Source organism: Marmota marmota, unplaced genomic scaffold (assembly GCF_001458135.2).
Source record: "Marmota marmota marmota unplaced genomic scaffold, marMar, whole genome shotgun sequence".
NCBI lineage: Eukaryota > Metazoa > Chordata > Mammalia > Rodentia > Sciuridae > Marmota > Marmota marmota.
In genome coordinates, this window is record NW_026000174.1 from 6064957 (window position 1) to 6079990 (window position 15034).

A 15034-nucleotide genomic window follows, 5' to 3' on the forward strand; every position below is an offset into this window, starting at 1 on the left:
ATGTGGCTGTGTCACTATAGTATGCTGATTTTAAGTCCTTCATGTATATGCTCATGAATGGGATGACTGGGTTAATTGGTGGTTCCATTCTAAATTTTCTGAGGAATCTCCATTCTGCTTTCTAAAACAAATTGATTGCACCAATTTGCAATCCCACCAGCAATATATGAGTGTACCTTTCCCCCCATATCCTCACCAATATTTATTGTACTTGTGTTCTCGATAATTGCCATTCTGACTGGAGTAGGATGAAATCTCAGTGTAGTTTTAATTTGCATTTCTCTAATCGCTAGAAATGTTGAACATTTTTTCATATATTTGTTGATCATTCATATTTCCTCTGTGAAGTGTCTGTTGAATTCCTTTGCTTATTTATTGATTCGGTTATTTATTTATTTATTTGATGTTAAGTTTTTTTATATATCCTGGAGATTAATGTGCATTAATGCACTATCTAAGGTGCAGGTGGTGAAGATTTTCTCCCATATTAAATGCTCTGTCTTCATGTTCTTGATTGTTTCCTTTGCTGTGAAGCAGCTTTTTAGTTTGATACCATCCCATTTATTGATTTTAGATCTTAAGAAGTAGGCATCTTGAGATTAGAATAACTTGTACCTTAGGACAATGTATGGTGATCAGATCATAGAGATCAGTAAGTAAGCAGAGTTTGGTGTAGATTTGAGATATTTATATTTTGGGACTTGTGATATGTGAAGTGTGTGTGTGTGTGTGTGTGTGTGTGTGTGTGTGCAGGGAGCCTCATCTGTTTTAGAATGATCTAGAGATGTCTTGCAGGGTCTAGAGTAGGTCAGAACCAGTCCTTGCTCCAGGAAGGCTGGAGCAGTGCTGCAACAGCAGCCTTCACGAGCTCCAGACAAGGGCTTGCATTCTCACTGCGGCCCCTTCATAGCACTGAGGAGTTCAGCCTCCAAGATCCTAAGGCTCAGTGGCTCAGGGTAATTCCATAAATTCAAATAGCTGCACCACCAGTCTTAGCATGTTATAGGATTTGATAATTAGATTATAAAATAGCCAGTTAATAAAAATCTCAAAAGGTAAGAAAAATTTCACAAAATATATCTGCAGTTCAACTTAAGTTTATAAATATTTTATCTTTTCAACACATTTTGTATTATGTGTCCTATAAAGTCTCAGTATCCTGTATGTTTTTTTTTTTTTTCCTCTTTTGGAATAAACTTTAATTCCTTTAAGTTCACTTTACTTTTTTATGTTGAAATATTTTCCAGTAAACAGAGTTGACATTCTACCTTTAAATCTATCAGTGTACAACTGTAAAAAATAAAAACATTTTCTTATGTAACCAAAATAATATGATCACTCCTAAAAAGTCTTTAGAATGATCTAATACGTTGTACATATATAAATCAACACAATTTTCTTTACATTATCATTTATATCTTATTTGTTCAAATTAGTATCCAATCAAGGATAGTGCATTGCATCTGGTTATTATGCTCCTAAAAATTCACTTAATCTAAAACTGTTTCTTTTCCATATTGCCTTGCCATTGTCCTGTAAAATGTTCCACTTTGGGATTTGTCAGATTTCAGATTTTAACTCTTCTACCCTCTACATTTCCTAGAACCTGGTCATTAGATCCCAAGTTTAGATTAAAAAACAAACTGAATATTTTTGGCAAGAATGTATATCATGGTTGATATGTGTTTCCTGTTGTGTACATGAGGAGTTACTTAACTCTTGCCTGCCCAACATTAGTGCTGCTAACATCCATTTCCAGATTAAGGTTGACAGCCTGGTCCTTGTAAAGTTACATTTTCCCCTCTTAACAAGGTGGTAGTACTTTGACACTGTATGAATATTCATTTTCCTATTACCCATTCTCCTAATGCTTTTAACACCAATTGATAATTCTTACCTGAATCAGTAACTTTGCAGAAGTGTCATTTTTCGAATTTTGTCATTCCTTCTACACTAAGTGAAATTTGATTAAATAGCTCTTCTCCACCAACTGGGACTTTTTGGTACCCTAAAATATAATTATTTTACAAAGGAAGATTAAATGTTGAATATTTTCTTTATTAATTCCCTATTTAAAAGTAAAGGATTGATTTACTGAACACTTTACTTTAAATGGTGGCAAATGAATTTTTTCCTTGATTCTTTTTTTAATATTGGTATGCACTACTAATGGATTTTCTTGAATTGAATGTTTCAATCAACTTTTTTTTAATGTTCAGTTTGTTTTATGTTCAATTTATTAAAATGTTATCCAGTGATAGTCTGTTATAATTAGCTCCTATGTCTGTTAATGTAACTCTATTAATTTTTGAGCACTTCTTTGTTTATTTGCCCAGCAAGATGTGTAGGCTTATCTTGTAAATTCCTTTTCCAGATGTCAATCAGTCACAGTACTAATAAGCTCTAGTTCCTTTTACTGAGAATGGTATTAGACACCAAAGTCCTGGCACTTGGAATGTCTATTAATACTAGAGTGATAGTATTTATAGACATTTTCAATGGTCTATGTAGTGCTTGAATTTTGATATTGAAAGTTTGGATAATGAAAATTCAGATAGTAAGGAATATGTGTATTTTGAAAAATAATGGTATATATTGTATGCTTGAAAATGTTCAGAGAGTAGATTTTAAGTATTCTCACCACAGAAAATAAGTATGTAACATAATGCTTATGTTAATTATCTCAGTCTAGCCATTCTACAATGTACACATATTTCAAAACATCATGTTGTACACTATAAATATGTTTTGTCAATTAAAAATTCAGTAAAAGAAAAATAGTGGGCTTATGTTTCTATTTCAATTTTAATATTATTATTTTGTGGTGCTGGGGACTGAACTCAGGACCTTGTGCATGCAGGTGTTTTGCTACTGAGCCCCAGCTCCAGCTCAACATTATTTTGTTTTTTAAAGTAACTACTTGATTTTATAATTTTATCTTTTCTTTTACACTGAAAATCATGACCACCAATAATAAATATTGTTTTGTTTTGAGAAAAGAATCTCAAAATAGCAACATCAATATTACCATTAATAATAAACCAAGTAAGTTTAAGGTTTTATTATTTTTGTAGTCTAGTTTTATTTAAATGGAAAAATTAATTACTGTTATATCGATATTTAATTACTTTCCTTTGAAATATGTCTGTGTCTGCTTTGTTTTTATCATAGGTTGATCATTTTGGATTCAGTAACATGAAAACTTTTAAACAGCGGTACCTGCTAGCTGACAAACACTGGGATAAAGATGGTGGATCGATACTTTTTTACACTGGTAACGAAGGGGACATTGTTTGGTTTTGTAATAACACGGTATGTGCAGATTTGTAAAATTCCTCTGCTCAAACAATTTGCCTTTTATTATGATAAACTACAAAAAATTGTTTTGCAGTATAGATGACCAAGGACTACCTTTCTTAACTGTAAAGTTCTTTTTAACAATAACATAATGGAAAAATAGCAAAAATACATGGACAGGCAGTTCACAAAAGAATAACTATAGATATCCAAGAAGGCTTCATGCTTAGGTTTAAAGAATTACAAATGAAAACAATGAAATACTTTTTTTATTACAAAGTAGTGTAATAATCATTATCATTTCCAATTCCAGTATTTGGCATGGTTCCTGGTACTCAGAAGATCCCAGTAAATGTTCGTTGAAATAAATTGCATTGAATTTAAAGTAAAGATATAGAACCAATTATACTGCTACTGCATTCCTCATTGATGACTGTTTCCTTAGGAATAAGAATCTAAATATGTTAGTTGAAAATGAAATAATTCCCTGAGAAATGAGATCCTGGAATGACTTTTTTTTTTTTTTTCAGACGAATGATCAATGAGAGCAGGACTTCCTTTCCATCAGATTCTGTGGAACAGTGGCTGCTGCCTTGTCTCTTTTTCTTATCTGTGACTGCCCTTTTTGTGCCAAGGCCACAGGGCAACTTTCATTCAGATTTTCCTAGCTCCTGTTCTCCTGTATTGTAGGCAGGTAGCTATTGCTTCCTCCACCAGACTCTACTGCTTGTTAGAAACTAGAGCAGAACCTGAGGTTTGCTTGGGGATTCCTATCCTCAGAAGTGCCAAGAACAGTTCTGGAGAACTGACTAGAGGCAGCTCTTGGAAGGGCATACCCTAAATTTCCTAGTCCCAGACATCTTCCTCACTTTTAGATGTTCCTTTTTCAATAGGCAGTATAGTATAGTGATAGAGAGTGAAACCTTCAACCAGATTGACAAGATTTGAATTCTGATTTTGTCACTTTACTATTTTATTTTGGGAAAGTTTCTTATTTTGTGCTTCATTTTTTTTCATCTATTAAATGGGTACAATAAAAATATCTAGGGCATAAAGTTATGAAGACTAAATAAGATAAAATTTGTAGGCACATAATGTTAATAAAGTATATGCACCTCATTTGAAAAATATACCTCTGATGCAGATGCAGAGAAATGCTTATTACATTGTGAATCAGTTCAAGTAAATTGTTTCCTCTTGAAGCCCAAGGTCAACTCCACAGAAATCTGGGTATTCTGATAGATGGTTCTTACTCTTTTTTTTTTTAATACCTTTATTTTATTTTTTATGTGGTGCCGGGGATCAAACCCAGTACCTTACACATGCTAGGTAAGCGCTCTACCACTGAGCCATAACCCCATCTCCGGTTCTTACTCTTAAGACACAGTCTTGAGGGTAAGACTCACATAAGCAAATCTTGCAGCACAGTAATAGAGATCTAGGCCTAGCCCAGCAGTGTGGAAGGAGAGTATTGACAGGTTGGGACAGGCAGCGGGGGAGTATGCACAAGTTGTATGTGGGCAGGATCTATAGACATGAGGCATGGAATGAGTGGGTCCTTCAAAGAGAATGGTGGGGCTACTGACACCATCCCAGGTGTTTCATTAAGTTCTCCATACTCACATACATGCAGCTCTTTTAATTGTTTGCTTATTGATCAAAACAACCGAAGACGAAGTTCTTAGTTCTTATTAGGGAGTGGCAACTCATTAAAAAGTAACACTGTGCATTATGGATGACAATTCATTTTAATCATGTTTAATGGAGTCCATCTATGCCTGCCTGGAATGCTTTGTTGAGAAGGATTCTGAGGCTACCACTGAGGCTAGTGAAAAAAGGCAGTGAGGGATAAATGAGTAGCCATAGACGCTGAGGCAGGATGTCTAACAGCACCTAATTATGATGTTCTGCAGCCAGGCAGCCTATATTTGAATCTGGTTTCTGACACTTACTAGCTGTGTCAATATCAAGGCTTATTTCTAGTCTTGTATCTCTGTATTGTCTGTAAAATCAAAGTGTCTGTTTCTTGTTCGTTTTGACAATTAAGTGAATACATAGAAAATGTTTAGAACAGGGCCTGAAATATAAACTTACTCAGTTAATATCAGCTATTGTTATCTAGTATTTATTTTCCAATAAATCAAATTAATATAATACTCCCTAGGGGATTAGTATGCTTATTTGTCCTATTTTCTCTTATGTGGTATAAATGACTGTGATTAGTGTCTGACTTTGATACCATGAGTTCTTTCCCAGAATATATGGTGCCTACTGCAATTTGAAGATTATTTGAGACCTAATATTGATTCTAGGATGAGAGGTTCAGGATAAGGAAAGTTGGAATGACTAGTAGGTGACCAACCTGGGGTTGGTTTTAATTGTTTCACTCTAACATAGCATTCAATAGTGAAACAGCAATTATGTCATTTATCTGTAGAAGAAACATAAATTATGAAACTTTTTAGAGAGCTCCTTCTGGTCTGGTTTAACATCTATTTCATAGGGTTTGTAAAAGTTTCAGTGAGTCCTGATTTTATCTTGTGATTTGTAAACTTTTCTTAGGGGTTCATGTGGGATATGGCTGAGGAACTGAAAGCTATGTTAGTGTTTGCTGAACATCGATATTATGGAGAGTCCTTGCCCTTTGGCAACAACTCATTCCAGGTAAATATATGTTTTGCTTTGAAGTTTAAAGTTGGGAACATTTTTTACTTACAAGTCCTACTTATGTGCTCATTATATGTTAATATAATAATAAGGTGGTTTTGACTTGAGCTGCCTGAAATCTTAAGAATTTGTGCTTAATCTTTTCTTTTTCAGTACGATTTGAATGGATTGTGGCTTTTAAAAAATTTTTTTTTTTTAGTTGTTGATGGACCTTTAGTTTATTTATTTACATGTGGTGCTGAGAACCCAGTGCCTCACACATGCTAGGCAAGTTCTCTACCACTGAGCTACAACCCCAGCTCTGGGATTGAGGCTTTTAAAGCCATATTATTATCTTTCTGATGTTAGCCAGTTTAGTTCAGTGTGCCAGGCCAGCTTCAATCAGCTCAATCTTACTCTATGGCTGCAGAGACAGTGCAGGGGACTTTTCATTATTTCAAAAGTATAGGTCAACAATTCTGCTTTATAAATTATATGCTTTAATTATCAATCCTGTCTCTGGAAACATTAATGAGCACATAAGCATTTGTCTAATAAGGTGTTTTAAATACAAGATAGTCAATAAAATAAGAAAAATAAGCTGTATGATTCAGTGAGACTAACTGTCCCTGGGATTCCCTCAGCCCTTCCTCTTTGTACAAAAGACTATGGTCTTGACCACAGGCTCTGCACCTAATCAACCTGGATGATTTTTTTCTCAATTGAGTCACTATGTTCTACCTTTGTGATTCTGCTTATATTAATTTTCTTAATATATTAATTAATATATTTAAAAAATTATATCATTTTCTTAGTATTTTTCTTTAAGGAACTCAGTCTTTATGTTAGCATTATCTTAATCAAGGGCTTTATGTACTAGTTATTTTTTCCAAGTTACAGTAAGATAATCAATCTTACATTAAAAAACACTATGCGAGGGGGGAGGGTGGAGGATGGGAAAGGCAGCGGAGCACAACAGACACTAGTATGGCAATTTGTAAATCAATGGATGTGTAACTGATGTAATTCTGCAATCTGTGTATGGGGTGAAGGTGGGAGTTCATAACCCACTTGAATCAAAGTGTCGAATATGATATGTCAAGAAATTTGTAATGTTTTGAACAACCCACAATAAAAAATTAAAAAAAAAAAAAACACTATGCACTACCTAAGATCATTTTGCATACCATCAGTATACGTATATCATGATTTTGAGGAGATTTCAGCTAGAAGAACTTGGGGTCAATAGTTTTTAGGCTGTTTTGAAAGGAATTTTTAATTTTTATCCTTAGGTTTTATTATTTTGTATCATAAATAAAATAAATAAAAATAAGTAAAATGTTTTTGTGTTATAAATAGAAAGATAGTTGTTGGGCTGTATGAGATGCTCTATTTTTTTTTAAAAAAATTTTTGGTTGTAGATGGACATACCTTTATTTTGTTTATTTATTTTTATGTGGTGCCAAGGATCAAACCCAGTGCCTACACATGGTAGGCAAGCACTCTATCACTGAGCCACAACTGCAGCCCCATCTATTCTTTTCTTTAATATATTTTTTATGTTGATGGACCTTTATTTTATTCATTTATTTATATGTGGTGCTAAGAATTAAACCCAGTACCTCACACATGCTAGGCAAACACTCTACCATTGAACCACTGTCTGAGCCCTCATCTATTCTTTAACTTAGTGTTTTTCACACATAATTGATTAGAAAAGTTGACAGGTCCTGATACCACTGGGAAGCAGTCAGCTTGTTGCAGATAGAAACGTAATTCCCTTGCCAAGGTCACTATAATTGATGCTCTGTCAACAAAAATGGAGCCAAGGGCTCTTTTTTTCATATGCTTCTTTCCCTTTCTGTGCTCACAGAATTTGTCAGTAGAATGATGGATGTTACACATATTATTCAAGGATTGGAAAAGAATTGCATTGAACTATACTATACATAGTGCCATAAAAACTGGAAGTAAAGAATAGTGACAGATAGGAGGTAAGAAGTCAGAAAGCATATATCTTGGATGAGGGGGAAGGCTAAAGGAGTAGGTGGCATCTATAGAAAGAGGAGAGTTGGGAGCTCTGTAGCTAAGTAATGTGTCGAATAATAGAAGGAGTCAACAGAGTGGTGAGACACATGCAAAAAGATCAAACAAGATAGCTGGATAGGCTCTATAGCTGTTTGTTATCTGTTGCTATAGTTTTAAACCTTTATGGCTTAAAACAGCAATAAGCCTTTATTATCTCACAGTTTTAGGTAAGGAATTGGGAGTGGTTTATCTGGGTGAGTTTATTTCAAGCCAAGAGGTCAGCTACTGCTTGAGACAGATAAAGGCTTAACCGGACATGGGAGACTCTTTCCACTAGTACAGAGGTTATCACATGAGTGATAAACTGGCTCTGGAGATTGGTTCCTCTCCTTCTAGGCTTCCTGAAGGGCCTACTTGAGTAGATTCATGACATTGCAGCTAACTGCCCTCAAAGTTGGCCAAACAAGAGAGCAAGGAAGAAGCTAACATGCTTTTTTTTTTTTTTTTTTTAAATATATCCTTGGTAGTCATGTATTATCACTTCTGCCACATTTTATTCATTAAAACCAAGAAGCTAAGTCCAGCCCATGTTCAAAGGAGATTAGGCTTCAGCTTTTAAAGTAAGGGATGTCAGGAATTATTGATGTTTTAAAACATCCTGTTAGCCTCCTCAGTTCAGCCAGACTCCATTTGTGCCTCAACTTCCTATACTGCAGAGGGAAATTGTCTCTATGCAGAGATATAGACAATCATGGGATGTACTTTATGAGATTCCCTCCTCTCTAGGATTGATGTCTTATATTTCTGGTGCCTGAAAATATATTTTTCTCTTTTAATTTTGCAGTTGTTTATGATAAGCAGCCTAGTTTACTCATAATATATAATCTTTTTGATGAGGAAGAATGAGTTTTGTTTTTATTGGTGATCTTTACCTCATTTGTCCACAGGATTTATTTTTTTATTTCCTACATTGTGGACATTTTTAATATGTCAATATTAGAAATACAAGTTATAGCAATTGTCTATTAGGCTTAATTTTTATATTTCATCACATTTGTTCTTAAATGTTACTTAGAGTTTGTTGTTGTTATTTCTATACCTCAACAGTCACTAGCATTTAGTAGAAATTATAACTAAATGCAAAGTACATTGTGTTCTTCCACAAACTTAAAAACATATTTCATGAGTTGTTTAAATCAGCACAGCTATTGCTTTGACTGGGCATTTTAGCTCAATTGACTAGAAATTGTATTTGGAGAAAAGCTTCTCTGCCTCGTTTTTTTTTTTTTTTTTTCTGGATCTGGGCAACACCTAAACTGCTATTACATGCACATTTATACCCATGTTCTTTATTATTTTTCTTTAGGATGGCAGACACTTGAATTTTCTGACATCAGAACAAGCTCTAGCTGATTTTGCTGAGTTAATCAAACATTTGAAAAGAACAATCCCAGGAGCTGAAGATCAGCCTGTCATTGCAATAGGGGGCTCTTATGGTGGTATGCTTGCAGCCTGGTTCAGGATGAAATATCCTCACATAGTAGTTGGGTAAGTGCATTTATGTTGGCATGAGAACTTCTTAGTAATTGTCAAGGCAAACTTAGAGATCTGTTTTGGGTAAAACATGCCCCATTCTATTACTGAGGTTTCTAGTTCTGTGTCTTTAAAACTGTGTCATTTTTCCTCATTGATTTTGTTCAGTCTCAATTTTAATTTTAAAACTTGAGTTAAGTGAGTTCATATTTTTTTTCTCCTCCCTTGTTTCGCTTACCATTTAGAGCCCTTGCAGCTTCTGCCCCTATCTGGCAGTTTGAGGACTTTGTTCCTTGTGATATGTTTATGAAGATTGTAACTACAGATTTTAAGAAAAGTGGTTCAAATTGTTCAGTGACTATCCTCAGGTCCTGGGATGCCATTAACAGACTCTCAAGTACAGGTAAGTTTTATTCAAGTGAATGGATTTGAGATTTTGGTTAAATCAATACTTCCCCTCTTTCTTTTCTTCCTTCTTTTGCCTTTCTCTCTCTTCTTTTTCTTCCTCTTCCTCCTCCTCTTCCCTTTCCCCTTTTCCCCTTCCTCCTTCTCTTCCTCTTCCTCCTCCTTCTCTTCCTCTTCCTCCTACTTCTTTTCTTTCTTTCTTTCTTTTTCTTTTTCTTTTTTTTTTTTTTTTTTGAGACAGGATCTCACTATGTTACCAGGCTGGTCTCAAACTCATGGGCTTAAATGATCATCCTGCCTTAGCCTCCCAGGTAGTGGGGGCTATATGCATGCACCACTATGTTTAACGATTCTTCCAATTTTAAGCAAACGATTATTAAAGTAAAATATATGTACATAAAACTACACAATCAAAATGCATAGCTTGATGAATTTTTCACAAACTGAGTACTTGGTATAAATAAGTAGCATCCAGATCAAGAACATTATCAGCATCTCAGAAATTCCGTGGTGCCGTTCTCAATCATTATCTCCATCCCTACCCAGCTAATTACTATCCTCCCTCCTTGAACCATAGATTAATTTTGCTTGTTCTTGAACTTTAAATAATTGCAATTCTATATTATATGTTTTTTTGCCTGCTGTCTTTGTTCAATAGTATATTTGTTATATGTATCGATTTGTTTTATTAGTTGTAATTTATACATTATCCATCCTGTATAGTATTTCTATTTATTTGTTTCAATAGTATCTTAAAAGGGGGAAATAATTCAGACCACTAATTCTAGTAATCCGCATAAAGATAGGCAGCTTGTCTATCATGGGAGTATCTAGTAACTTTACAAGTATTTTACTGAATGTTGAAAAAATTCTGGAAAATTGGTATAGAAAATTGAGTTTTCTGTAATACTAAGTGAAGAATGAATGATCTGTAAAGACTTGTGTTGACTTGTACTGTTTAGACTCCAGCATTGTGATTCTATTCTCAGGCAGTGGTCTACAGTGGCTTGCTCAAACCCTTCACTTATGTAGCCCATTGACATTCGAGGACATCCCAAATTTGAAAGAATGGATTATGGAAACTTGGGTGAATCTGGCAATGGTGAACTACCCTTATGCATCTAACTTTTTGCAGCCTTTGCCTGCTTGGCCTATCAAGGTAATAGGAAAATTTCTTCTCATTTTTTTTAATGACATACTTTAATTTTCACATACATTTTCTGACTTTCATCATCAGAGGAAATCCCAGTGACATCTAGGGCTCTGTGGAGTTACTCAAATCTGGGTGGGAATCCTGGGTTCAGCCACTTTTTGATTATGTGACTTTGGACATGTTGCATAATTTCAGTTTTCCCATGAAAAATAGGGGCAAAATACATCAATTGTAAAGCTGTATGAAGTAGAAATAAGAACAACATTTGCAGTCATTTGAATATTTACTATGTGCCATGTCTAATGCCCTTTGAATATATAATATATTTGATTTTTGTGGTGTATGTATAATGCCTAGATCTAATGATGCTTAATAAATTGCAGTTGTTATCATAATATTATGATTCAGTCGGCTGCTAAAGTTTTCTAAGTGCTACACATGTGTGAAGGGTGATTCCCATGCAGCATGGCAGAATGGAAAAAACACTGACTTGGGTCCCTGAAGATGAAGGTCTGGCCAGAAACTGATGCTTTCCAGCTGCATGATCTTGGCCAAGGTGTTCTTCCTCCCTGAGTTTCCATGTCTACCTCTATAAAAAAGGATGACAATAGTTACGTAGGGTTGTGTTTAGGACCAAATAAAATATTGGATGTGAAAACACTTTGAGAAGTATAAAGACACATTACACCAATTTTAGGTTCTTTTAGATTTTTAAGTTTTTATTCATGTCAAATTATTTATTGTGTATGCTCTTTTTTAAGCATATTGTTAGGAACTTTTCCTTTTAGTTTTAAAAATAAAGGCTGGCCAACTCTATAGTTAAGTTTTGAGAATATAATTGACTCTACAGCTAGAATTGGTGCTGGAAATAAAAATGGAATTGGTAATATGAGAGTCAGATTTCAAAATCACTTGTAATTTACTGTGCCTTTGAAGCAGTAAACATACACCTTGCTTAAAACTTTGCAACTAAAATGAAACAAATTCATCTGCAATTAGTTATTTTTTTTCTTTTTTCATGAACAAAGTGTTTTGCACCTGTGTGCATTTAATTAAATTCAGTAAAAACTTATTAGAAAGAGATCTCTTTCATGTTAATAAAATCTGGATTCAAACATCAAATTTAACTCTTTCAGTATACAAAGAGAGAATTACATTTCCATCTTAACCCTTTCTTGGAGAACAAATGAATTGTCAGATGATAAAAACAACAGGGAATTCCCTTATTGATGGAACAGGGATAGGCAAACTTTATCTATAAAGGGTTATACTTAGGCTTTGTGGGCCACGTGATTTCTGTCACAGTTACTCAACTCTGCAGGTATAGCATGAAAGTAGCCATAGGTAATCCGTAAATGAAGAAGGATTGCCAATAATATTTTTTAAAAAACAGGCAGTTGGGCTGCATTTGGCCTGGAGGTTGTAATTTGCTGACCCTTAATCTGAAAAGAGCCAGAGGAATACAGCTTTAGTATTAGTTGTTCATCATGATTTGGGATGGTGAGCAGTCTAACATGGTGTTTTCTCCACTTCTTTAATGTTCCTTCAGACATTTTCCTGTTGAGTCTTCGATGTAAATAAATATTTTTTTCCTTCACTATTCTTAATAATTACTTGAAACCAGTAGGGTCTACTTAAAATATTTTGTTGTCTTTTATTATTATTGCTATTTAGTGCAGTCCTTTTATCTTTTTGTTTATATACATTATAGAAGCTTTTTTGTTTGTTTGTTTGGCAAGATAACTTTATGTCCTTCCCCCATAATAACCTTAGCTTCTTTTATGCAGGATTAGTTCTTGTCCTTTTCTTCAGTTATCTTACCAATGTTATTCTTTCCTTTGACATATTAAGGAATTATTTTGGAGAGTGGAACCCAGCACTATACCACCCAGCTATGCCCCCAACCTGGTATTATGGAATTCTTGATTGCTTACAATAAATACATTTATGATTCCATTTCCTGCCTATAACCCATCAAAAATAATCTGTTGCCTTTTCCTTGAGAAACTTGCATTGCCTCTATTTCCTTTTCCTCCTATAGTTAGTTACCCGTCTGATTTTCAGAATTTTTCTTCCTCCCAAACTTTTAGCTTCAGATCACTTTCTTTCACTGCCCATTCTATTTCTCCTTTCTTGACCCCTCTCTGTTCTCCCAACCCACTAATCCCTGAACACTACCCAGTTGGGGACCGCTCTTTCACTTGGATAGTTCCATTTAGCCAGAACTCCTCCTCCCTCTGATACACTTCCTCCTTTTTAAAGGGCTGACAAACAGCGGTCCTTCTCTGAGTCTGTGACTCAGGCTTAGGATGGTGAGATAATATGCAGCAATTGGGTTATGGAGAAAAGCAGGTGATTTCCAATTCAGGCTAAACCTTGTACAGTTCTGAAGGATCCATGGGCAGCAACTAAAGGCCATTTTCCGTGTCAATTCAAGGATCATTCTTTTTAATTTGTCTTTGGGCTCTGCAGGCTCAGGCTCCATTTACTTTTGTTTACTGTTAACAGAAGCTGCAACATTCATGCAGAGATAATCACAGACTTGGCCAGTGGAACACAAGGAAGAAGAGAAAAGGGAAATAGAAAACCCCTCTGTCATTTGACTGTTCTGTCCACGTAAAGACTACTAGGTCTTTTAACTTGAAGAGCAGTTTTAAAGGATACTGTATAGTTTGTTAATTTTGGAATCATTTTTTACCTGGTAACTAATTAGACTCCTGAGCATGCAAAAGGATAGAGTGAAGTAATAAGACATAAGATGGAAAACCTCTTCCATTTGTCTTGGTGTTTGGTAATGTATGCGACCTCTCTGGGTGGTTTAAGCGGTTTAGGTGCATTCTCTGAAAAGGGAGCTTTTAATGACAAAACTAATGTGATTATCCAAGTGAGTGTGAGAGGGGTATTGAAGCCTTAGAGAAAGAAAATCTGTTAGAAAAGCTGAATGTATCTGCTTAATCCTTTTTATAATGTGGATGGACCATGCTCTCTGAGAGGAGATTGGTCTTTTTTTTTTTTTTTTTTTTTTTTAACCTATCTTCTTTCCTTCCTCTTAAAAAAATTCTCTTTGCTTCCCTTTTCTTTCTTTTATTCAAATGCTTATTCTCATAGGTAGGGACACTTAGAGCTTTTAAACAAATCATTATCTTTCCTTTTTCTGGTATATGGGGGAGGTCAAAGGGCAGAACCTAAATATTTGGGTGCATATCTGAACAGCTTGGTTCCAATGTTTTCATGAATGTTCTATTTCTTATACTATTTCTGTACTTAAAGCTAGAATTAGGAAAGTGGACCTTTAAATTTTTTTAAAGTGTTTCCACAAATGCACACTTTTACACGAGGAAATAGAAAGTGAATTAAGTCTATTTCAAGTGTTGGTTCTTGAGCTTCCTATTGCTCTGCTATTTTGCAGTTCCTTTTTACTCTTGCATATTTTTAAAATTTTGTGATTTTATATTGCCACAAAACCCCTCCTAAGGTTTTACTTAAAACTAATAATCATAGAAACATATAAAGACAATCCAGGAATTTAAAAAAAAAAATGTTACAAAAAAGTCACCATGATACTATAGGTATATTTAGGCACTGTGTTGTGATTTCTCTTACAGTGTAACATTCAAAGGTGAGTATGTGTGGTTAATGATGACAAATGGAAGCTCCAGAGTAAGTCTGTGTTTGAATCTCAACTCTGGTACTTCCTTCCTGTGTAGCTTTAAACAACTTTTATTGTTAGAGTCTGTAAACAAGTCAAAATAACACCTGGCATTTTGCCAGGGGAATGTTAGAGTTCGTAAACAAGTCTGGATGGTGCCTGGCAAAATGCCAGAGGGAGTGGTTTGAGAAGTAACAAAAGTGAGCCATTAAGTGTGGAGATTCCTGATTGGTTGACTGCTGTATCTAGTTTATGTTAATTAGATAAGCTGTGTGGAATGTATAAATACTGCTCCTGTCCTGCAATAAAGGGCTTCCACTCCT

The 15034-nt window shown here is 34.8% G+C and overlaps 1 protein-coding gene across 2 annotated transcripts in view; it reads left to right on the forward strand.

Moving 5' to 3' along the window:
- LOC107135465 (prolylcarboxypeptidase) overlaps nucleotides 1–15034 on the forward strand; it is a 78135-nt gene that overhangs the window by 44832 nt on the left and 18269 nt on the right. For both annotated transcript variants that reach the window (XM_015477360.2, XM_015477359.2), the window contains exons 2-6: nucleotides 3172–3312; nucleotides 5860–5961; nucleotides 9338–9519; nucleotides 9750–9907; nucleotides 10899–11068. In XM_015477360.2, the coding sequence (XP_015332846.1) occupies nucleotides 3172–3312; nucleotides 5860–5961; nucleotides 9338–9519; nucleotides 9750–9907; nucleotides 10899–11068 (753 nt within the window). The remainder of the gene's footprint in view (nucleotides 1–3171; nucleotides 3313–5859; nucleotides 5962–9337; nucleotides 9520–9749; nucleotides 9908–10898; nucleotides 11069–15034) is intronic.